The 25,850-nt window shown below is 41.2% G+C and overlaps 1 protein-coding gene across 3 annotated transcripts in view; it reads right to left on the bottom strand.

Moving 5' to 3' along the window:
• Positions 1 to 16,588: 16,588 nt before the first annotated feature.
• The window catches only part of LOC145299214 (transmembrane protein 272-like), a 67,910-nt gene continuing 58,648 nt past the window's right edge, over positions 16,589 to 25,850 (bottom strand). For all 3 annotated transcript variants that reach the window (XM_080144383.1, XM_080144384.1, XM_080144385.1), the window contains one exon: positions 16,589 to 17,958. In XM_080144383.1, coding sequence (XP_080000509.1) covers positions 17,513 to 17,958 — 446 coding nt within the window. In that variant the 3' untranslated portion in view covers positions 16,589 to 17,512. The remainder of the gene's footprint in view (positions 17,959 to 25,850) is intronic.

Genomic DNA, 25,850 nt, shown 5'->3' with positions numbered 1-25,850 from the left:
GCAGACGCTTACATAATTTCTCACAGTAAAAAATCTGATGGTAAAGCCTATATCTGATACACGCTGGGAATGCAGGAGTGACAGTATGAAAGCTATTCGTTATGAAACAGCAATGTAAGATGCATTGGTAGAAGTGTCTGGAAATGCTAACGATCCAAAAGCAAGGACTGAAGCAACTGGTTTGGTGAAACAACTAAAAGATTTCAATTTCTGGTGACTTTAGTCATCTGGTGCGATTTATGGTTTCAAATGAATATAATCAGCAAATTGATGCAATCGAAAGACATGCAATTTGACATTGCACTGAAATGTATAAAAAAAAGCAAGAGTTCCTGAAAAACTACAAAGAACATGGATTCATATCCGCTCAAATTTCAGCCATAGAATTGGCTCAAGAATTAGAGATGGAACCAGATGAAATCATTTTCAGCTGCCACAAACTTGATACGATGGAAACTACACAAACAGTTCGATTATGAAAGCATAAATGAATCATCGACAGATAGAAAAGAAATATTTTGAGTGGAATTTTTTAATGTTTTGTTAAATCTAAGCAGTTATGTTACTGAGTACGTTTTGAGCAAAGAGAACGTTACTTTGGTGTTTTTGGATTTCTGCACAATATCGAAAAAATTGCAGAATTCGACCAAAACGATTTGATGAAACGTTGCATGGATTTGAATATTGCGTTCACCGATGCATCTGGTTCAGATATTGATCCGGAGGATTTATGCAGTGAATTGCAAATATTTTCCAACATTGTTCCATATATTGTTTCGTCTTCTTTTGGTGCTTTAAGTTTTATGATCATGGTTTGAATATTGATGTTCCAAATGTCTCTAGCTCTTCGTATAGCATTGACAGTTCCGATTACTGTTGCATCGGGCGAAAGAAGTTTTTCCACGTTGAAACGAATTAAAAACTATTTGAGAACTATGACGCAAGAGCGTCTAAACAGTCTGGCAATGATATCTATCGGACGAGATATCGTTAAGTCTCTGGATTATTCACAATTTATTGCCGCTATCAAAGCACGAAAAGTTGATTTCTTTTTGTTGATTTATGGCATCTGCACAAATGTTTGTATAAATTTCAGTTTTGTTGATTGAGATAAATAATAAAGGCGGTTTTTATTGGATTACGTATTTTTTTCCGGTACTAGTGCACTTAGTGATCCGTGCTGAAATAATGTTATTTAGAAAGCCATTCTTAACATGGGGAGGGTGTTTTGTACATATTCTGTACTTTAACCATACAATTTAATAAAAACAGAACTTTAAACTTGAAAATACTATTAAAAAAATAGCGCGGGTCAATAAGCGCACTACTACCTTTCCGTATTTATTTTTCTATTTCATTTGGGGCCACTAAATTCATTTGCGTAGGGCTTCCAATTAACTAAGGCCGGCTCTGGTCGAAGCAATGCCTGATATAGTTTTTGCTTTGACTGTAAATTGTTGTCGCGCGCACACGCGTACCTGTGAAATATTTCTTAAAAGGGCTGGTATTGTTTCCCGCGAAAAATCTGTCCAAGGTCTGGTGTATGTATGTATGCATATTGTCATACATGCAGAAGATTCCAATATAATGAAAATAAACTCCAGTATTTTTTAGATTAGGTCCACCTCCACAATTTTCTTTTAAATAACGACTTAAATAGGTTTTCGACTATACTGAATACGGAAATCGCATTGAAATTTTGCAGAAATGAGTAGTTATTGCAATATAAAAAGTTGTTTTATGCATTGTATTCTTTGTCGGCCATCCTTGTTACGCGCGTAGATTTGTTTATGGCGGGTAAAAAATATGGCCGCCAAAGAATACAATGCATAATACAACTTTTTATATCTCGATAAGTACTTATTTCTGCAAAATTTCAATGCGATTTCCGTATTCAACATAGTCGAAAACCTACAAAAGTTGTCATTTAAAAGAAAATTGTGGAGGTGGACCTAATCTAAAAATTTACCCTAGTGACTAACATAGAATGATTTTCAAAGTCTTGTTATTTTACTGTGGCGCCACAATACGATATTTAATTATTTTATGTGGAGTTACGTCTGTGTAAGACTCGTCCGATATAATGTATTCTTGTGAAGTATCCTGACAATGGAGATTATACGGGTGTGTGATTGTATAGGTGTGTATAATAGAGCAAGTTCTTCATCCGTTATATCGTCATCAATAGTATTATTAGGAAATTTATGTGCTTTACAATAATGAGTTCGACAATATTGAGTAGATGAATTTGGATCTAGTGTACACATATTGATACGTTTTGATTGTACATCATGTTCAATAATTGTATTTTGAATCATTACATTCGCCTGTTCTTCTGTTAATATTGTATACTTTCGATTTGGGTGGATCTCCATGTTGGTGTTGTGTATGTGTTTTATAGCTTTCTATATAGGGGTGACATACAGTGATCCACATGAGGGGGTTCAGTTCAATTACACCCAAATCTTTAAATTTAGACAGTGATCGAAACATGGGGAATTCCCAGAATATAAAGATATACATGTGACGTTGCAACAAGTTATCTTGTTGCGACCTAGATATATCTAGAGTCTGGTAGACTGAAATGCGCTAAACCTGTCAAAGTGTTGACCAACCCTATGCGGCCGCTTTTTTTCTACCTAAAAAGTAAGTTTGTTGACGTGCATTATTGAATACATGAATGACGTGTTCACGTGTTTAAATCACGTAAACACGTCATTCATGTATTCAATAATGCACGTCAACAAACTTACTATAAGGTGGTCTAAAGAATGCTACCGTTTCCTCCGATCATCCCAGCCGCCGTGGCAGGTAGGTACCTATTTTCTACAATAGGTAGTCGAGTATTAAAAATGAACATGCGATTCTGCACATCTCTTTCGCCTGCTGCATATCCCTATGTGTCGTCGTCGGACGTTGAAAGAAATGGAATACGTTTAAGTAGTCTCTCATTTTGATTTACATTGAAATGTTTCAGTACCTTCTAAAATACTGTCGGAATTAGCTTACCGACGAGTAGGGGTGGGGGAAGAGGTATGAAGTCCTGCAACGAAATATCGACGTTGCTTACAAGCAGTCTTTCCTTGTAAAAGTAACGATGATCGAAGTGTACTTTGTCTAAAAGACAACTGTCGAGCGACCATTCCTTTTATCTACTCCAACTCTCCGTCAACGAGATTCACGCGTGACTGGAATGTCTTTAACTTGTAAGGAATAGGCACTGTTTCTTTGCTTAACTGACCACCGGCCGTGTTGGTCACAGCTACCAGCACTCCTTTCTTCCCCACCGACCTCGGCAAGTCAACCAATTCAAAATTCTCACAATACATTTACCTTCAACATTCTGTGGGGTAAACTACATTTCGTCTGTGTTGATGATTGTCCTTAGGGGACAAAGATGTATAAAAAAAATCACGTAAATTGATCAATTTTTTATTTTAGAAAATCAAATCTTACGATTTTTAGCGATTATTTTGACAGCCATTAGTGATCTCTTGTGGAGAAATAGGTAAGTCTCGTTAATGGAATAGAGTTGCCCGCCCTTGAATGTTAATGCATTTAAAAAATAGTATAGCGCGTACTGCCTGTCCCACCCAGCTTGTCATAAAATTTGATTTTCTTAAATAAAAAAAACTGCTTATGCACTTATGTTACTGTGCTATTTTTTAAAATAGTATTTTCAAGTTAAATTCAAGTTTGACGATATCTTTTACCATCAGGTAAAAGCACAGAATAATTACAAAACACCCTCATGTTAAAAATTACTTTCTTAATAACTCCATTTCAGCACGATAAGATTAGTGAGCCGAATTTTCATGAGATATGTGTCACTTCGAAGCTCGGCTATTCAGACGATAAATATCGAAAAATTGGCCAAAAATATCAATTCGTTCACCCTCAACGGGGCACTTTTCTAAAGGGATGGGTCGGTTTTTTCGACGATATTTTTAAGTCCTCGCCTCTTTTCGATTGTCTAGCCTTAATTTAGACCTACGTCACTTCCGGTTTGGCGATAGCCGCAACAGCTAAAGCATTACATTTTTCACGTTTACTTCCTCCTTCGCGGTACGGGTTCGAGCCTGCTTGCCTACTAACACTTGTTTTTCCTTTTTTTGCGTTTGCAATTTTTCTTTTTTTTTTTTCTCAACCAACACCCTTACACCCCCCCCCCCCACTTTTCCATTTTCGGATCAAGAGTTCGAGCCTGCCTACCTACTATCACTTTTTTTTTTTTTTTTTTTTTTTAACACACCTCCAACCACCCGGGCAACGCCGAGGTACAAATAAGAACCAAAACGAAAACTATATCAATCCAAAAGCACACAAAGCATAACATCTATTTTTAAAGGGGTGTTCCATTTCTAATGTAACGTTTTAGTAAATCAATCACCAATTTTAGAACCACTCAACGCTTTTAGGCCAAATTTCGCGAATTTAGCATTTATAAGCAGTTTGGCCTTTTTAAATTTCGCTTTCTCCCATTAATTTATACACATTTATGCTTATCTTCAAGTTGTCACCCGACATTTACAATCTAAGGGCAATGAACATGCGCTAGAGTGCCAACTAAAGCCTTGCGTTTAAAAAATTGATTTTTAGGGGTATTCGTACAAAACAAATTGGAGCACGTATTGGATAAAACTCATCAAATTTATATAAATGGAAAAAATCTGTTATAGTTGTAACATGTTCAATTTATATAAATAACAATGATTGTTCGTATGTTACTAAGATGTAATAAAAAAAAACTAATTTGTTTGACTTGAAATTTTGCTATAGAATTTTAATCGGATACGTGCGTGTTTTTTATAGATCACTTATTTATAACGTTCTATGAAACTTTTTATTTAATAAATTTGGTTTTCTTTGTAACGAACTGACCCTTTTACTATAAGGGAATAAATCACTGTATGCATACTTAATGTGAGTTGAGGTTGCCATTCGGAACACATGCTCATTTGTATTTGTTCAGTTGGGAAAAAATGGCTGCCAATGAAAACAATGGATTACATTGGATAGTAGAGGTCTTAATATCCAGAAACTACTTATCTGCCTCAATTTTCAATGATATTCGTTTTCAGCATAACCGAAAACCTATGGGTTGTCAATTTAACCGTAATTGTTGAGTTGCCGTTAAAGTAAAAACAAATACGATTGTGCAATATAAATAGCAAATTTAACTTGTATGTCTTATAGCGAATTCTTAATAGGATGCTATAAAAAAGGTATAATCAAGGACCAAGGTCTGAGGCTAAGAAATTTATCCTAACACATCAATGACAACTGGCTGAGAGAGAAAGAGAAAAAGAACGTCTTACCTCTTGCAACAGATGCCGTCGGTTGCGACCTCAGGTATTAGTCCTTGTGGTCCCGTAATAATTCTTTATCAATACAATAATTGATTGAGAAAGAAAAAACAAAGGAACTACCAAGACGGTGTCCCAATAGTAAATAAGAGAAAAAGAAAAGGAAAGAGAAGAAAAGGAACAACTTCAGACACGGTGTGAACCGATTGTAAAGATGGGGGTAAAAATTAGGTATTTATTTTCAGAAAATTTACAAATAAAAATTCAGAAAAATTTGGCACAAGGCCGAAGATGGGGGAGGGGAAAGGACGGTCTTCTCTGACTAGTGCTAACTAATCTAACCTAACTAGTTCCTACTTTCACTCTACTTACACCATAATACCACATTCATACTATACATCCATCAGCGTATACATCCTTCATCAATCACCATAAGAACATCATACCATGATAACCTAATTAAAACCCATAAGAAAGGGGGGTTTGGGAAGATAAAAATTTTATATACAAAATATAAATGAAATATTTACAATGTTAGTAACAAAAGACCCCCCCGTTGTTAAACTATGGCAGATACACCGATTCGCCAGTCGAAAGGGTGATGCGGGTCCGAACGCTTTATTTAAAACACCTCTTACGAAAACTTCGAAAGGGAACCCGCATCTCTGGCGAATCAAGCGACCTGTCACCTAATTGGGGAGGGGAGTGGGGTTAAAAAAAAAAAAAAAAAAAAATGGGACAAACTTAAAAGGGGCCTAATGATCGCTATCACACACTAGCTAGGTTATGAACAAAGAAGCCTAAATAATGGTCCTACTCTTGCCTATATCGTGACCTACTCTGGACTAAAAACGAGTCAGGGCTGACGTTCGTTCCTGTCACCCAAAATTCTTTTTCCTAAGGAACATCCAAGAACCAGTCAAGACTTGCTTCTCTCACCTGACACACACGCGCAACTGACACCCACCTTTCAACAAAGTCTGACGGAGAGAGTCTAACTCTCTCGGCCTTGATACGATCCTTCAAATAATGACGGAAGAGTCGTATAAGGTCGAGGGGAGCAAAGTCCTCAGATCCATAGACCACTTTCATACGTGTGTTCCAGATAACACCTCTCATCACAGCTAGCAAGGTCAAACACAAATCTTTTCTGAGCCTATCCGTTGTCGGAGCCCAATTGCTACAGACATTAATAGGAGCCAAAGTTAATGAGGATGCGTTTAGTATGCGGACCATGAGATCTGTAACAAACTCAATCAGCGGCGTCACGATGCGACAATAAACGAAGGCGTGACATAAAGTCTCGTCCTCATCGCCGCACCGTTTACAAATAGGCGAGTCCACCAAGCCAGCTGAGTGGAGTCTCTTACCGACCCAGAGAGCATCCCGAATTACCAGCCAGGTCAAGGAAGCTTCGTCGTTAGTGAGGCATCCTGACCCAGGCGCCCAAGGCCAGATTGAGCGGAGCTGCTCCTTCGTCAAAGGGAGCCTCCCACCGATGACATCCGTTACGGATCCCCTCACTAAAACCCGATATAATGCCTTTCGGGACAACAGCAGAGTGTTAGAGAGGCTTTCCTTCACTCTTAAGAGGGACTTCAGTGCGCGCCGGCACTCGCGATAGAAGGGGCATTCACCTCGGGGCAACCTGTGTGCCTGCCCCTCGGAGTAGTGCACCCCTCTCAAAGCCGGGAAGGCTTTCTTAGTGTCCTCCATCCAGAGGCCACCGTTTTCCCTATCTTGTGTGCACATTCGATCTAAGTAGTAGAGCCGTAGCGTGTATAGCCGAATCTCCACGTTTGGCATACCTAGACCGCCTTCAGAAGGATGTAGGTAGCAGACATCGCGACAGACCTTAGGGGCCCTTCCAAGCCATAAGAAGTTGAAAAGAGCCCTCTGCAAATATAGCAGTGTGTCTGACGGGATTGGAAGCACTGATAGACGATAAATAGCGATTGGATAGATGTGGGTATTACACACCTCCGCTCGCCCCTTTAATGAAAGGTTTCTACTGATCCACCGTGAAGCTGCAGACCGTACCACTTTCAGAACCTCCGACCAATTTTTCTCCAGCTGGAGGTCAGGACCAAACCAGACGCCGAGTATCTTGCAAGGCCCATCGCTCCAACTAAAGGGCCCCTGAAGGGGCATACCCCTCCAGGCACCAATGCGCAAACCCGAAGACTTGTCGCAGTTAATTTTGGCCCCTGTTACCGTTTCATACAATCTGATTTCTACACCGACGACACTAATCTCAGCACTGCTCGTTACAAGCACAGTTACGTCGTCGGCATAGGCGGAGTACTTCGCCTGGGCATCCACACCTGGCAGAGTGATTCCGCGTAGGACCGGATTCACCCTTAGCCTGCGCAAAAATGGCTCGATCGCAAGCACATATAGCATGGGTGATAACGGGCACCCTTGACGAATGGAACGTGACAAACTGAAGGGTCTCGACCTCTTCCCATTTACTTCTACCATCACCGCGGGGTTAGCATAGAGAAGATGAACCCAAGAGCGAAATTGCGGGCCAAAACCGGCCGCCGATAAAACAGCCCCCAAGTACCGATGGTCAACCCTATCGAAGGCTTTGGACTGATCTAAATTGATCAGCGCGGCCTCAGTGTCGACTTTTTCTATCATCAGGCGTATCGAGTGCAAGTTATCCTGGATTGTCCTGCCCTTCACGGCACACGTTTGCTCGGGGCTAATAAGACGAGCCAGGACAAGCTGCAGACGATTTGCGAGAATCTTGGCCAAAATCTTTAACTCAGCGTTAAGCATCGTTAAGGGCCTGAAATTACCTAACCCATCCCCTCCATCTTTGCTTTTACGAACAAGCTTTATCACACCCATGGTAAAGTACTTGGGGATTGAGCCGTTCCTAAACCATGAGTTAAACAAAACCGTCAGTAAGGGGACGAAGATGTGCGACAACCTCAAATACACTTCGTAGGGAAGACCATCGATCCCCGGTGACTTATTAAGGCCGACCCGCTTTAAGGCTTCAATGACTTCATCCTCCGTTATGCCACCTTCGCACCTAGCCGCTTCGGTCGTCGAAAGACGAGAAAAGTCAGCCAAATAGGTGTCAAACTGTTCTAATGACAGACCGGGTTCCATGGAAAAAAGCTCCTGGAAATGGGATCTAAACGCCTCCAGCACACCCTGGTTTGTGGTCACGGTACGCCCGTCCGGCAATGTGACACGAGCGATGTGCCTATCAGCCGCTTGCCTAAGCTCCTCTGCACGCAGTTCAGCGGCCATGTTTTTTGCTTCCTGAGGCATTCTTTTTAACCTAGCCCTAATCGCTAAGGCTTGGTGCTCCTTTTCAGCAAGGGAGGCAAGTCGAGCCCTAATTATATTAACGCTAGCACTATCCCCCTCCTCCACCGCCCGATCTAGTCTAGACTCTAGTGTCACTTTAGCTGCCCTAGAATCTAGTTTGAGTCTTTTGCTAAAGTCAGCAGCAAAGGACCTAATGGCTTCCTTAACTTTTACCCACCACCTATTCCCAATAATTGCCCCCGTCAATTCCCGCTGTAGGGTTAGTAATAGCCCGTCACGGAAGCCCTTCACATCGAACAACGACGTGTTGAGCTTCCAGTAACCGGCTAATCTAGGCTTAGGTCTATCTAAGTTTACCCGTACACGAACAAGTCTGTGATCCGAGTAAACTATATTGTGGAAACTTGGACAATTCAATACTCCTACGTCGACTCGCCTAACTAAGAACCGGTCGATATAGCTCGAGAGCTGTATCGAATCGGAGCCGCCTCTACCTGTCCAAGTCCACACTAAGTCACGGGGCTTTTCATTTCGGAATTTGTCGATAAGATCAAACTTATCCACAAATTCACGAAATAAAACAGCATCCCGATCTCTGTTAGTTCCCCTAGATGTTAACCCAAATCGATCTAACTCGGGATCCAGGACGGCGTTCCAGTCTCCCGCTAAGATAACCGTTCTGGAAACATCTATGAACTGCTCGATCCGCCGAAAAAAACCAGCCAGCTCAGAATGGCTATTGGGCGCATAAACCCCAATAAGACGTAATGCCCTACCCTTTATGGTAACATCCAAAACATATAGTCTTCCCTCCGGATCCAAGTAACACGGGTCACACGACGCATCTAGAGACCTTTTAACTAGCCAGGAAACCCCTCTCGAGCGAGAATTATAGTGCGCTGAGTAAGCCTCAAAGGTCTTAGACAGTGCACCCAAATGGTCACCAGGAATAAGGTGGGTTTCCTGCACACAACAGATATCCACTCCGAGGTGCTGCAGGTCCAAACTCAAGCGCCATTTGCGCGAGTCGGCCCTTAGCCCTCGGACATTTAAACTAGCAAGCTTGAGATCCATGGTGGTGCCTTAGGGTTGGGAACCAGGAACGAACATCGCGGTCGTGAGCATGCCGACGGCTCTCGTGAGGGAATAAGTACCCATCGTAGTATCGATGAGGCCGTCACGAGAGATACCACCGACATGCAAAGGATAGGTTAATTTTGCTATCCTATACAGGGAGGGGTGAATATTTACCGGGACCCTCCCAACACAACATTTTTTTAGGCTTTTTATGTCAGAGTCTTTGAATATTACTATGGGAGGGGAAAGATTGAAGGTCTTGTTTGCCTCCTCCAGCATTTGCCATAGGTCCTTGGCTTCTTCTTTCTTCCTAATAACGGTCAAAATCCGTTTTGCATTGGGGAAATTGGTGGGGGTGTCTATTAGCTTTCCCCCTATCTCCCTGAAATCGATTAACTTGCTGAGGTCAGCACCTTTAAAATTTTTGTTGTTGTTCAATGCAGCAGCATTTAATATACAGATATCTTTTCCAGGGAGGGAGAGGGTTTTTTTCTTTATATCAATTGCGGGGGTGGTGTCCATGTTAATAGGGTTAGTCGAGGTTTTATCAGGTGAAGTGGGAGGGGTATTGTGAGGGGACTTAGAGGTAGCTAGGACAGGAATGGAGGATTTGTTTTTCTTAATGGGGCTTAGTGGTATTAGTTTGGGTGTTTTTTGGAGGGACGGGAGATGTGACTGGAGGAGGCATTTTGAACGGGGAAGGAGTTTTGGATGTAGAGGGGGAACTAGTGATTAGCTTCAAGTTTTTGGGTGGAGGTGATTTACATGGGGATTGAGGTATTTGTTTTTTTTGAAGGTCCAGTTTTTTTTTTAAGTTTATGATTTCGAGGTACTTTTCCCTACCAGGGTCTTTCTGCAGCATGGCTTCCTCCCTCATCTGGTCGAGGGAGATGCGTCCAGGGTTTTTTTTGCCGGGAGCGATCTGCCAGGGTTCTCTTTTCAGGATGTCGTTGGTTGCTTCATCAGCTGGCTGTTTGGGAATACTTGGCATGCTGGTTCCTAAGTGCTGGCCTGTAGTTTTCTTTTGGTTTGGTGGGGGTTTTTTAAGTGGACACTCGGATGTTAGGTGTCCGATTTCCCCGCAGTTCCAACATGTGGGGCGTCTGCCGGCCACTATTATCGGTAGTCTTTCTTCGCCAACCTCTAAGAAGAATGGTATACTCATAAAATCCTCTTTATTGAGGAGTATGTCAAAGCTCCATACTCCGTGGAACTCATCCACTTCCACGTGGACCATCTCCCCGAATTTTAAGAAGAAGGCACCAAGTTGTTCGCCGTCAATGTGGTGCGGGACGTGGAAAACTGAGACTGTGGTGCGTCTCTTGCCCATGTACTCTGTTCTGAGGATATGTTGTTGGGTGATGATTCCCTTTTGGGAAATAGTGAGGCACTCCTGCGCGGTGTTGAAGAGAGCGCTCCACGTGTTGTACCCCTTACATTTGATGACGCGTAAGGGTCTCAATCCTGCGTTAGCTAGTAGGTTTAGGATGATGTCGACTGAGGCTCGTATTACTTTTTTGGACTTTCTATCCACGACGAATAGTGTAAGGCATCTCTTGTTGATCTCTTCGAGTTTCGGTATGTCGACTATAAGTCCGGTGTTGGTGACTTTGTCTAGGCATTGTTTTGCCTTCTCTATGAACTGGTCTATGTCAATGTCGACTTTCGGGGGTTTGGTCCACGGGTTTACAGCTGCGCCGTTCTCCGTCTCCATATTGACGATAACAGGCGTCTGGCTCGCAGAAGCGGCCATAGTCGAACCGTTTAAAAAACGGTTAAAAAAAGTTCACAAAACTGTTATAAATAACAGTAAAAACAGTAGGAGGGGGGGAAAAATTGTGTAGAAAAAAATCCGGCTCAGTGAAGAGGAAGAAGAGGAAAAAGACAGAGGAGATAACAGACTTACAAAATAATCGCAGCGTAGACTCAGGAGTGGGGGTAAAAATTAACACACAAGCTAGTCAACCCATACAATTTTATAGAAGGTCTAGGGTCACATGATTTATCCATTAGTATAAAAAACAATCACAAAGGGAAAGACGCTTTCGCATCCATCTCTCAAAACCCGAGGTCATTGAAGGTAGGAAAGATTTTCTTATAGTTTCAAGCAGTAAATATACGTATACCAATGTATTAGTGTAATGAAATCTGAAGATTATGGTATCAACATTTAAGGCAAATATGGACATCGTAGATTGGAGCTGTATTAATGTTAGTCGGTCTATATAAAGCAGTTGATCTATATACAAAAATATAAAGACTTAAACAAATGTTGGGATTCATTTTCCCCCGAAAACGTAAGATAAATTTAATTTGGACTCTAACACATCGTGCCCTTATGATCTGCTCAAAATCAAAATTCGATGAGGAATTAAAAATAATTACTGATACCCTCTCCAAAAATGGGTACCCGTTGGATGTGATTAGGTCAGTTATACAGAGGAAAATAGCAGTCCTCTGTAACTAAAATTCAAACGGTTAATAAATGCCCAATATATCTGCGTTTACCTTGGCTGCGGCAGTGAGAAATTTGCAAAGCAAATTAGCTCAACAGTGCAAAATTGTTATTTTGCTTCAAATGTACGCGTTGTGTTCTCTACGAGAACATTAATGCCCCCCTCTCGAAAAAATGTTCTACCCCTCCCCATCATAATAATTTACAATTTTTAATTTAGTTACAGTATTTATGGTCCGCATACTAAACACATCCTCATTAACCTTGGTTCCTATTAATGTCTGTAGCAATTGGGCTCCGACAATGGATAGGCTCAGAAAAGATTTGTGTTTGACCTTGCTAGCTGTGATGAGAGGTGTTATCTGGAACACACGTATGAAAGTGGTCTATGGATCTGAGGACTTCGCTCCCCTCGACCTTATACGACTCTTCCGTCATTATTTAAAGAATCGTATCAAGGCCGAGAGAGTTAGACTCTCTTCGTCAGACTTTGTTGAAAGGTGGGTGCCAGTTGCGCGTGTGTGTCGGGTGAGAGAAGCAAGTCTTGACTGGTTCTTGGATGTTCCTTAGGAAAAAGAATTTTGGGTGACAGGAACGAACGTCAGCCCTGACTCGTTTTTAGTCCAGAGTAGGTCACGATATAGGCAAGAGTAGGACAATTATTTAGGCTTCTTTGTTCATAACCTAGCTAGTGTGTGATAGCGATCATTAGGCCCCTTTTAAGTTTGTCCCTGCGTTTTTTTTTTAACCCCACTCCCCTCCCCAATTAGGTGACAGATCGCTTGATTCGCCAGAGATGCGGGTTCCCTTTCGAAGTTTTCGTAAGAGGTGTTTTAAATAAAGCGTTTGGACCCGCATCACCCTTTCGACTGGCGAATCAGTGCATCTGCCATAGTTTAATAACGGGGGGGGGGTCTTTTGTTACTAACATTGTAAATATTTCATTTGTATTTTGTATATAAAATTTTTATCTTCCCAACCCCCCCTTTCTTATGGGTTTTAATTAGGTTATCATGGTATGATGTTCTTATGGTGATTGATGAAGGATGTATACGCTGATGGATGTATAGTATGAATGTGGTATTATGGTGTAAGTAGAGTGAAAGTAGGAACTAGTTAGGTTAGATTAGTTAGCACTAGTCAGAGAAGACCGTCCTTTCCCCTCCCCCATCTTCGGCCTTGTGCCAAATTTTTCTGATTTTTACTTTGTAAATTTTCCGAAAATAAATACTTTAATTTAGTTACAGTGCCAACTATGTGGGTCGAACAACATTAAGATTGGATGGAAGAGTCCAACACGTACCTACCAAAATCAGAAATGGGACATACCAAACAGACGTAATTGCAAATAAATACGAGTCTTCAATTACTGACCACCTTATAAAAACCCGTCTTGTGCAGCGAACTTTAGCACGAATTCTTTTACAATCTTTAGTCGTGCTCACTCACTATTTCATTTAAAGATCTTGGAGACTGTTCACGTTCGGTTGAGAAGGCATTCCCTCTGCAAGCAGAAGGAATGCCTCTTCGGTTTGAGGATGATTAATCTCTAGGATATGCGAGTATTATAACGTTGCTGTATTTCAATAGCTTTCCCTACCCCCCCCATACATAACGTAACGCAACGTTATTTTTATCTGAACATAATTTCAATTTCCATTCATGTCTTTTTTTTTTTTTGCACTCAAATCCCTCGATACGGCTTTGATAAAGCGAGGGCGAAACCGGTCAGCTGACTTCCATTTTTCTTTTTTCCTCCTTTTATTCTCTTCACCCCGTAAACTTTATTTTAAACGTTTTAATCATGAATTTCGCCTTTCTTTCATGATTGCATTATATAAATGTTGTACCCTATAAAAAATATATCTACATATACAAAAATGAAAAAAAGACTTAAGGTAATAAATGTTGAATAATCCAGATTTAGTATAATAATAGATCGACTTTATTCATGTTTTCTATCGAACAATCATATCTATATAAAATGACAGTTTATTTAAATCATTCTGTATAAATACAAATTGTCTTTTAAGTAAGCCTTTTACCAATCCAATAGCGGCCATCTTGAATTTGTAAGGTTCTTATTGAGATTTTTTTTTTTTTTTGTGTATTGGTAAGAATTGAACATCTCTTGACGTACGTACGGGAGCGGTATCCCCTCTGTAGTTTTATCTTCGTCTTTATTTTTTTCAGAGGATTATTATAGAATGAACTTGTCTAAAACTTAATTTCGACTCGAAAATGGACTGGATGCTCCGAGATGGGGACCGGTATAAAGGATTGCGAAATGATCGTTATTTCGCGACTCGGGAGTCAGTTAACACTTAGATGACAAACGACGCGTCGACTTCGTGGTGGATTGTTCGACAAGCTTGGAAAGGAACCAACGACATCGGCATCCTGCAAAGGTCCTCGTCCGCAACGTACCTCATTATCACGCCCACACTCGATATGGTGCATGTATGTGAGCAATCAGCTGGTAACAAATGAAATGCTCACCGAGACACTGCTAGCACCCTATCGCATCACGTAACATAAATAAGCGCAATATAAGAAGCTATAAGACAGACAGGGAACACTATAGAATACGGACGACGTCGACACCCCTCAGAACTCTATGGAATGAAGTGGTGTGCACCAACTAACCTGACCTAACCTGGTCCAAGGCACGTCCAAGGGCCAGCACCTCTCAACCGACCCTCTTGGACCCCCCCCTTTTGGCATTGGTGCTTCTTATTTTTTCAAGAGACCCTAGTCTACCAGATTATTAAAATTATGTCAATATTTAAATATTTGGTACTCATGCACTTATTGATCCGTGCTGAAATAACGTTATTTAAAAAGCCATTCTTAACATGGAGAGGGTGTTTTTTATCTTCTGTACTTTAACCTTAAAATTGAATAAAAAAAAAAAAAACTTTAATTACTCTTGGAAATACGATTTAAAAAAATAGCGCGGATGAGTAAGTGCATTAGCACCAAATATTTTTAAGGGGGTGTTGTTCCATTTCTAATGTAACGTTTTAGTAAATCGATCACCAATTTTAGAACCACTCGACGCTTTTAGGCCAAATTTCGAATTTAGCATATTTTAAGCAGTTAGGCCTTTCTCCCGTTACTTTATACACATTTATGCTCATCTTCAAGTTGTCACCCGACATTTACAATCTAACGGCAATGAACATGTGCTAGAGTATCAACTAAAGCCTTGTTTAAAAAGCTGATTTTTAGGGGTATTCGGATCTTTATTCCGTGCTTTTACTGGTTGCTATATTTGTTTTCGCGCGAAAACAAATATGGCGACCAGTGAAAATAATACGGAACACAGACCCGAATACCCCTAAAAATCAACTTTTAAAACGTAAGTCTTTTTTATATTTACAGCATCTCCAGCAAAGTTTATCAATTTTTGCTTTTGAATATTTCTAAATGGACAGGACATGCTCACGTAAACACAACTTGTTCTGTGCAATTGAGTTTTTGGACTAAGCATATTATAAAGCTATATCCATGAGGCAAATTTGGAAACAAGTTCTAAAAAAGGCCAAAAAGAATTTTTGAAGGCCAAACTGCTTTTAAAAAAGGCTAAATTAGGAAAATTTGAAAAAGGGGAAAATAAAGCAAATACAAAGGGGATACCGTTTCCATACGTGCGGCCATCTTTTGATGTGAAAGTTTAGGGTTTACTAATTATGCATGACAAATTAAGGCACGACAAAGCACGAAAACTGCTCCTGCTGATTATCTATTCGTTTGATATTTATTTACATCATTCGAACAACCTGGAAATTTTATATCAAGATCAATAAAGAAACGATTTTAATTTCGACAGACTGACATGCCGTTTATCTGTCCGCCAAAATCTTTGCGAAAAAAATAAACAAGTTTTTTTTTTCATACTTTTAGGAAAATTAAATAGTTTGATATATTTTGTCATTTTCTTTTGTTTTGTAAAAATGTACTATTTACAAAAATACTAAAAAAAAACAAAACAAAATGATTACGATTTTAAAAGTAAATTTTCCTTTTAAGTAACATTTTTTGTTAGACTCGTATTTTTTATTTTTGGTGCTAGTGCGCTTATTGACCCGCGCTATTTTTTTAAATAGTATTTTCAAGTTTGATTAAAGTTTTGATGTTTTTTATTAAATAGTAAAGTTAAAGTACAGAATATGTACAAAACACCCTCCCTTCATGTTAAGAATAGCTTTCTAAATAAGGTTATTTCAATGAGTGTACTAGTACATTTTTTTTTACTCTCTCTAAATCTAAAAAAAAAAAAAAAAAAAAAAAAAATTCAAAGATTTTTATAAAAAAAATTGCAGGAGCAATTTGTCGTGCTTAAAATCACGAATAGAAAATTAACAAGAGCAGTTATGCCTTGTCGTACATTTGCCGTGCCTTAATTTGTATATGAATTGAAAAACAAAAATTTACATGAGCATCAACACAAGCCCTAGACTATTATGATCACTGTATGAGTGTATATATTCGGAATGTTTGACTGTAGGCACAGGTAGTTAATTCATTTTTGGTGCTTATCCAAAATTCAACCTAATTAAGAAAAATACAGAAAAATCTTTGAGGTACGTACCAGTCACGGAACGAAAATGTCATCTAAAAAATGACGTAGATTGATGAGGCGCTTTTTTTAACTAAAAAAAAAATTTTTTATTAGGTAGTGACATTTTTAAAATTCATCAGCAGTAACCTCTCTTAACATCTACAAAAATAAATAAAAATCAGCCTTATGTTTGTAATTAATAGTAAATCGCTAAAAATCATTTTTTTTTATATACAGCGTGCAAATACACATGCTTTGCTTTACCTGTCCACATCAGCCGCCAACCAAAGGTGATAAGCTTCGGCGGCTAAGAAGGTAGCGCCACTAGCAGCGTTCGCCCCCCCCAAAAAAAAGCTGCTGATAGTCCCGATCGGTCGTAAGTATTTATAACAAGTCAATTCACAGAAGTTAGTGCAGAAAATTGAAGTCAACGGATTTTTTTGACAATAAAAGCGTTTCTTGTTAGACGACCAGAAAACGTTCTACTTTAATTTCATTAACTGGATTCGTGACCAAATCTAACTTTATTCTTTATCTGCAGACGCTGCAAACCACGTCTTAAAACATCACCAGAAATAGATTAAAACAATCAGCCCTGTTATGGCTGTAATTCGCCAAACATCATTAAAAAATTTATATTTTACATAAAAAAAACTACTTTATCAGTTTATTATAGAATGACATTTTCATTCTGTGATGTGCACGTACATCTTGAGTTTTTTTTCTCTGTATTTTTTTTTATGTTGAATTCTGGGCAAACATCCGAGTTTTTTTTTTTGTTCCTAAGCATGTATGTGTGCAGGTTTTCTTTCCCTTTCTTCCTCAGTCTGGATCAACGGGATTGAAGAAATAGAAACACAATAAGCACGAAACTCCGATGAAAACGAGGCCGATCATCACGTGACAGATGATGATCTGCGCGACGCTAAACATATACACCGTGTAGTTGCACCATTCGATCGGTCGATGGAGGCTGTCGGAAAAGTGCGGCCACCAGATGCGAAAGACCCATACGTTACCGAGGATGAACCACACGAAGAGGAAAAAGCTGAGGAAGTTGTTGGTGAATCGGAGCATCCTCGTGACCACCATGGAATCGTCTTCGTCGTCATCGTCGTACTCGTAATAACCTTCGTATTTCTGGCACCGCCGAAAGGCAAGTTGACGCCATATCGAAAGCAGCAATTTCAACGTCCCTGTGCATCCGGTGACCAGAAGGTAGATCACAATCTTTGGTTCTTCGGGACATTCGTCGCGGTAGGAAGATCCTAACAAAAACAAAAAAATAAAGGGTATAAAACAATGCTGTTTATACAGTGGTTGTATAATTATACTTTTTAAAAAAATATATAATTTTAATATACTATATAATTGTGGTTTCAAAAGTAACGCCTCTTATTTGTTTTTAACTCAAAGAGCTACGAAGACTGGAGTGGTACCATTAAAACGAGCGAAATTTTGTGTTCCAGAAGTTATTTTTCTGCATAGTCACCAACATTATTAATCGATGCTTCTGTTCAGTCTTGAAAGACAAAGGATACCCCCTGTAAGGTCAGCTTCGCATGTAATTGTGAGGCAAGGGTTGCGCAATCTCCATCCACACCTCTCCTGAATCAACACTATTTGAGTTCAGTGGCAGGGATAAGTTCAGGACGACTGGAAACAATGCCAAGATAAACAGAGAGAACACATACAGCACCTGGAATCCCAAATGGTCACCCATTTAGTACTGATCAGGTTCAACGTTGCTTAACTTCGGTGATCCAGCGGGAACCGGTGTGTCATCGTGATTATGCCGTACACACCATTATTAATGCATTTTTGCCAAAAACTCAATGACTCATCTCTGCTTCTGACCGTCACACACCTTCAATATTTCTAACAGATTGAAACTTAGGTCATGAATATATAAGTTCAGCTATCATCACAAAGCAATTCGTAATCCTTTTGATCCATTAGGGCGGAATAAAAATATGCATTACTTTGGAACATCTCTATTATTAAGCGCGCAAAAAGGGGGGGGGGAATACAACAAATAACACTTACTAACGATTTACGTTTGTGTGTATGTGTGTGTGTGTATATATATATATATATATATATATATATATATAATACGTAAGCAATATGTTGCTACAGTCACGAGTATGTTTCGATCAGCTAGTTACCAGTAACTAGACCTCTTCATGCAATACAACTTATACATCACAAACATTGCATTCATATAGGCTGTATCGCCTAAAGAGGTCTCTAGTTACTGGTATCTAGCTGACCGAAACAGGCTCATGACTGTGTAGGAACATTATTGCTTACATAAAAATAAAAAATATACCCTGCTCTGCTTTGGTATTGAGCACTCTTGTATTAACCTCGTTAAACTTCATTGGTTACTTAACCTCTGGAGAACAACCTCGGATTATATATGTATATATATGTATCAAGATAATGAGGCGAGTTTTCAGTGTTCATGGAGACTATTCTTCCTAACTCCTAGTATGAAATCAAATCGACTTTAATTATCGCTAATAAAACAAGCATAAGTGTAGGTTCTGCCACACAGAAGTAGAGAGTGTGAGCCACCTGACAGCCAGTTGTAAAGTCCTGTTTGGGGGACGGCTATTATACAATGCAACACAATGGAGTGTGTAAATATCTCCACTGAAAAATCTGTAAAAACTTGAATATCCAATGTAATAGTAAGTCTTTGGAACATGTTTACCAGAAAGAACAGTTGGAAATAAGTCATACACCATGCACTATGACTACGAAATCCCTACAGTTACATACCCAGAAAATGGGGCTATTAAGCCTGACATAGTAATATGGGACGAGAGGGAGAAAGTGGCAACCTTAGTTGAAGTAAGCGTCCCTAATGATGCTGACCTTAACAGAGCAGAGAGGAAGAAAATAACGAAATATCAAGGACGTGAAAAGAAATTGGAATCTTAAGGTATCAATCATACAAGTCATTCTAGGAACAACCGGGCCAATGAAAAAGAATTTCAGGAACTATCTGGCGAATATACCAGGTCAACAAAGTGCAAAAGATATACAATAGCACTTAAAGGGAACGGTTAGAACCTTAAAAAGATCTCTCGGTTGGATTAACTAAACTAATGGGAGAATGTATGGCATCCGGTAGAATGCCCCATCCGCAGCAAAAACAAAGTGATAAAATTAAAACAAAAATATATACATTTTTTTTTTGTCTTTGCTAAACTAACCTTCATATTTATATTATATATCGATGTATTGCTCGACGACACTGATACTGTTATCCAAAATGGCTTCGAATAATCCATTATTGAAAAAAATATATGCATTTTTGAATCTTAGATTGATATAAATTAATAAAACGAAAAAAAGCAAAAAATCTTGATAATTTATTACTAAAATAGATTATTTTTGGTGTTGAGAAAACTTGAAGCACTTACCTGCGACTCTCAGGAAGAGTGACAGCAGAAACCTTTTGTGTGGGGTGATGACTCTTTTTATATTGGTAATTGTTACGTTTAACTTATTTGATTGGCTAACTGGATTATAAGAGGGATGGAGTGAACTGAATTTTGGTGGTGATTTCAGTTTGCTTTTGACTCTTGTCTCGTGCATTATTCTATCAGCGATTTCTACCTTTTTATTTTTATTACCGTCGGATTTTTTTTTCTCTACACGACGCTTTTTTTTTCTTTCCTTTGCCTTACTGTTATTTTTAACAGTTGTTTTTTTGGACTTTCTTTTAACCGCGGCGAGCCAAATGCCCATTGTCGTCGACATTTCGGAAGCGGAAAATGGCACTACTTCTACGCCAAACACCTGGACCAAACCACCGAAAGTGGATATCAATGTCAATGAATTCATTGAAAAGGCAAAACAATGCCTGGAACTTGTCACCAACAAAGGACTAATTGTCAACGTGCCAAGATTGGAGGAAATCCAAAAAAAGTGTCTGACTATATTTATAGTCGACAGAAAGTTAAAAAAAGTTATAAGAGCAAGTACAGATATCGTCACCAACCTTTTGGCTACAGCTGGTTTTAGACCTTTGCGCATCGTCAAGTGCAAGGGCTACAACACATGGAGTGTACTTTTTAACTCCCCAGAAGACTGCCTAACTATCTCACAAAAAGAGATAATCACTCAGAACTATATTCTAAGATCAGAATATATGGGAAAACGTCGGACTACGGTGTCCGTTTTTAATGTACCTCACCACATTGAAGGAGAACACATCGGCGCCTTCCTTCTAAAATATGGCGAAATGGTGTCGGTGCAGGTGGAAGAGTTCCACGGCATATGGTCATATAACATCCTCCTCGATAAGGAAAACTTCGATGCGATCCCTTTCTTCCTCGGGGCGGGAGAGGAGAAACTTCCTATAATAGTGGCTGGAAGAAGGCCGACATGCTGGAATTGCAGCGGAATTGGCCACCTCACGTCAGAGTGCCCCTTAAAAAAACCTCCTCCAAACACCAAAAAATCCATCGGACAACACTTGGGATCCTCATCAAAAAGCGTTCCCAAGCCGCCTACCAACGAAACAGAATCGGACGAAATCCTCAGGGGAGAACCCTGGCAAATCGCCCCTGGGAGAAAACCCCCTGGATGCCTGAGCCTGGACCAAATGAAAGAACAGGCAATGCTGCAAAATGACCCCGGAAAAGAAAAATATCTGGAAATCGTCAAACTAAAAAAGAAATTAGACGCTCAACGCCCATCACCCAAATCCCCATGTAAACCCACTTCTCCGAAACCAAGCTCCAAATCTTTAACCAACCCTATCACCCAATCTTCTACAAAGCCAAAAACTCCTTCCCCCCTCAAAATGCCTCCTCCAGTTACAACTCCGGTCCCTTATAAACAGCATAAACTAATACCCTTAAGCCCTTCAAAAAAACACAAACCCTCCTCTCCCATTCCATCCACCTCTGCGACCACTCACAACACTCCCCTTGCATCTCCTTCTAAAAACACACATTCTGCTATGGACATTACCCCCTCGCCTGAACACAAGAAAAAGACTCTCTACCCCCCTGGCAAAGACATTTGCATATTAAACCAAGCCGCCATCAACAACCATAAAAACTTCAAAGGAACTGACCTCACAAAACTAATTGAGTTCAAGGAAGTGTGGGGGGGGGAGAAACTAGTAGATACCCCTGTTAATTTCCCAAACGCTAAAAGAATCCTAACCGTCGTTTGGAAAAAAGAAGAGGCCAATGACCTTTGGCTAATGTTAGAAGAGGCAAATTAAGCCTTCAACCTTCCCACTCCCCTTGTTGTGTTTAAAGATAGCGACATAAAAAACCTTAAAAAATGTTGTGTTGGGAGGGTCCCGGTAAAAATGCACCCTTCCCTATATAGGATAGCAAAACTAACCTATCCTTTGCATGTCGGTGGTATCTCTCGTGACGGCCTCATCGATACTACGATGGGTACTTATTCCCTCACGAGAGTCGTCGGCATGCTCACGACCGTGATGTTCGTTCCTGGTTCCCAACCCTAAGGCACCACCATGGATCTCAAGCTTGCTAGTTTAAATGTCCGAGGGCTAAGGGCCGACTCGCGCAAATGGCACTTGAGTTTGGACCTGCAGCACCTCGGAGTGGATATCTGTTGTGTGCAGGAAACCCACCTTATTCCTGGTGACCATTTGAGTGCACTGTCTAAGACCTTTGAGGCTTACTCAGCGCACTATAATATTCGCTCGAGAGGAGTTTCCTGGTTAGTTAAAAGGTCTCTAGATGCGTCGTGTGACCCGTGTTACTTGGATCCGGAGGGAAGACTATGTTTTGGATGTTACCATAAAGGGTAGGGCATTACGTCTTATTGGGGTTTATGCGCCCAATAGCCATTCTGAGCTGGCTGGTTTTTTTCGGCGGATCGAGCAGTTCATAGATGTTTCCAGAACGGTTATCTTAGCGGGAGACTGGAACGCCGTCCTGGATCCCGAGTTAGATCGATTTAGGTTAACATCTAGGGGAACTAACAGAGATCGGGATGCTGTTTTATTTTGTGAATTTGTGGATAAGTTTGATCTTATCGACAAATTCCGAAATGAAAAGCCCCGTGACTTAGTGTGGACTTGGACAGGTAGAGGCGGCTCCGATTCGATACAGCTCTCGAGCTATATCGACCGGTTCTTAGTTAGGCGAGTCGACGTAGGAGTATTGGATTGTCCAAGTTTCCACAATATAGTTTACTCGGATCACAGACTTGTTCGTGTATGAGTAAACTTAGATAGACCTAAGCCTAGATTAGCCGGTTACTGGAAGCTCAACACGTCATTGTTCGATGTGAAGGGCTTCCGTGACGGGCTATTACTAACCCTACAGCGGGAATTGACGGGGGCAATTATTGGGAATAAGTGGTGGGTAAAAGTTAAGGAAGCCATTAGGTCCTTTGCTGCTGACTTTAGCAAAAGACTCAATCTAGATTCTAGGGCAGCTAAAGTGACACTAGAGTCTAGACTAGATCGGGCGGTGGAGGAGGGGGATAGTGCTAGCGTTAATATGATTAGGGCTCGGCTTGCCTCCCTTGCTGAAAAGGAGCACCAAGCCTTAGCGATTAGGGCTAGGTTAAAAAGAATGCCCCAGGAAGCAACAAACATGGCCGCTGAACTGCGTGCAGAGGAGCTTAGGCAAGCGGCTGATAGGCACATCGCTCGTGTCACATTGCCGGACGGGCGTACCGTGACCACAAACCAGGGTGTGCTGGAGGCGTTTAGATCCCATTTCCAGGAGCTTTTTTCCATGGAACCCGGTCTGTCATTAGAACAGTTCGACACCTATTTGGCTGACTTTTCCCGTCTTTTGACGACCGAAGCGGCTAGGTGCGAAGGTGGCATAACGAAGGATGAAGTCATTGAAGCCTTGAAGTGGGTCGGCCTTAATAAGTCACCGGGGATCGATGGTCTTCCCTATGAAGTGTATTTGAGGTTATCGCACATCTTTGTCCCCTTACTGACGGTTTTGTTTAACTCATGGTTTAGGAACGGCTCAATCCCCAAGTACTTTACCATGGGTGTGATAAAGCTTGTTCGTAAAAGCAAAGATGGTGGGGATGGGTTAGGTAACTTCAGGCCCTTAATTATGCTTAACGCTGAGTTAAAGATTTTGGCCAAGATTCTCGCAAATCGTCTGCAGCTTGTCCTGGCTCGTCTTATTAGCCCCGAGCAAACGTGTACCGTGAAGGGCAGGACAATCCAGGATAACTTGCACTCGATACGCCTGATGATAGAAAAAGTCGACACTGAGGCCGCGCTGATCAATTTAGATCAGTCCAAAGCCTTCGATAGGGTTGACCATCGGTACTTGGGGGCTGTTTTATCGGCGGCCGGTTTTGGCCCGCAATTTTGCTCTTGGGTTCATCTTCTCTATGCTAACCCCGCGGTGATGGTAGAAGTAAATGGGAAGAGGTCGAGACCCTTCAGTTTGTCACGTTCCATTCGTCAAGGGTGCCCATTATCACCCATGCTATATGTGCTTGCGATCGAGCCATTTTTGCGCAGGCTAAGGGTGAATCCGGTCCTACGCGGAATCACTTTGCCAGGTGTAGATGCCCAGGCGAAGTACTCCGCCTATGCCGACGACGTAACTGTGCTTGTAACGAGCAGTGCTGAGATTAGTGTCGTCGGTGTAGAAATCAGATTGTATGAAACGGTAACAGGGGCCAAAATTAACTGCGACAAGTCTTCGGGTTTGCGCATTGGTGCCTGGAGGGGTATGCCCCTTCAGGGGCCCTTTAGTTGGAGCGATGGGCCTTGCAAGATACTCGGCGTCTGGTTTGGTCCTGACCTCCAGCTGGAGAAAAATTGGTCGGAGGTTCTGAAAGCGGTACGGTCTGCAGCTTCACAGTGGATCAGTAGAAACCTTTCATTAAAGGGGCGAGCGGAGGTGTGTAATACCCACATCTATCCAATTGCTATTTATCATCTATCGGTGCTTCCAATCCCGTCAGATACACTGCTAATTTTGCAGAGGGCTCTTTTCAACTTCTTATGGCTTGGAAGGGCCCCTAAGGTCTGTCGCGATGTCTGCTACCTACATCCTTCTGAAGGCAGTCTAGGTATGCCAAACGTGGAGATTCGGCTATACATGCTACGGCTCTACTACCTAGATCGAATGTGCACACAAGATAGGGAAAACGGTGGCCTCTGGATGGAGGACACCAAGAAAACCTTCCCGGCTTTGAGAGGGGTGCACTACTCCGAGGGGGAGGCACACAGGTTGCCCCGAGGTGAATGTCCCTTCTATCGCGAGTGCCGGCGACACTGAAGTCCCTCTTAAGAGTGAAGGAAAGCCTCTCTAACACTCTGCTGTTGTCCCGAAAGGCATTATATCGGGTTTTAGTGAGGGGATCCGTAACGGATGTCATCGGTGGGAGGCTCCCTTTGACGAAGGAGCAGCTCCGCTCAATCTGGCCTCATTCGCCTTGGCCAGGATGCCTCACTAACAACGAGGCTTCCCTGACCTGGCTGGTAATTCGGGATGCTCTCTGGGTCGGTAAGAGACTCCACTCAGCTGGCTTGGTGGATTCGCCTATTTGTAAACGGTGCAGCGATGAGGACGAGACTTTATGTCACGTCTTCGTTTATTGTCGCATCGTGGCGCCGCTGATTGAGTTTGTTACAGGTCTCATGGTCCGCATACTGAACACATCCTCATTAACCTTGGTTCCTGTTAATGTCTGTAGCAATTGGGCTCCGACAACGGATAGGCTCAGAAAAGAATTGGTTTTGACCTTGCTAGCAGTGATGGGAGGTGTTATCTGGAACACACGTATGAAAATGGTCTATGGATCTGAGGACTTCGCTCCCCTCGACCTTATACGACTCTTCCGTCATTATTTGAAGGTTCGTATCAAGGCCGAGAGAGTTAGACTCTCTTCGTCAGACTTTGTTGAAAGGTGGGTGTCAGTTGCGCATGTGTGTCGGTCGAGAGAAGCAAGTCTTGACTGGTTCTTGGATGTTCCTTAGGAAAAAGAATTTTGGGTGACAGGAACGAACGTCAGCCCTGACTCGTTTTTAGTTCAGAGTAGATCACGATATAGGCAAGAGTAGGACCATTATTTAGGCTTCTTTGTTCATAACCTAGCTAGTGTGTGATAGCGATCATTAGGCCCCTTTTAAGTTTGTCCATGTGTTTTTTTTGTTTTTTTTTAA

The sequence above is a fragment of the Euprymna scolopes genome, chromosome 2, assembly GCF_053919585.1.
Source record: "Euprymna scolopes isolate OS-2025 chromosome 2, ASM5391958v1, whole genome shotgun sequence".
Taxonomy (NCBI): Eukaryota; Metazoa; Mollusca; class Cephalopoda; order Sepiida; family Sepiolidae; genus Euprymna; species Euprymna scolopes.
The sequence above is the reverse complement of the archived record's forward strand: the minus strand, read 5'-3'. Positions and strand labels throughout refer to the sequence as shown.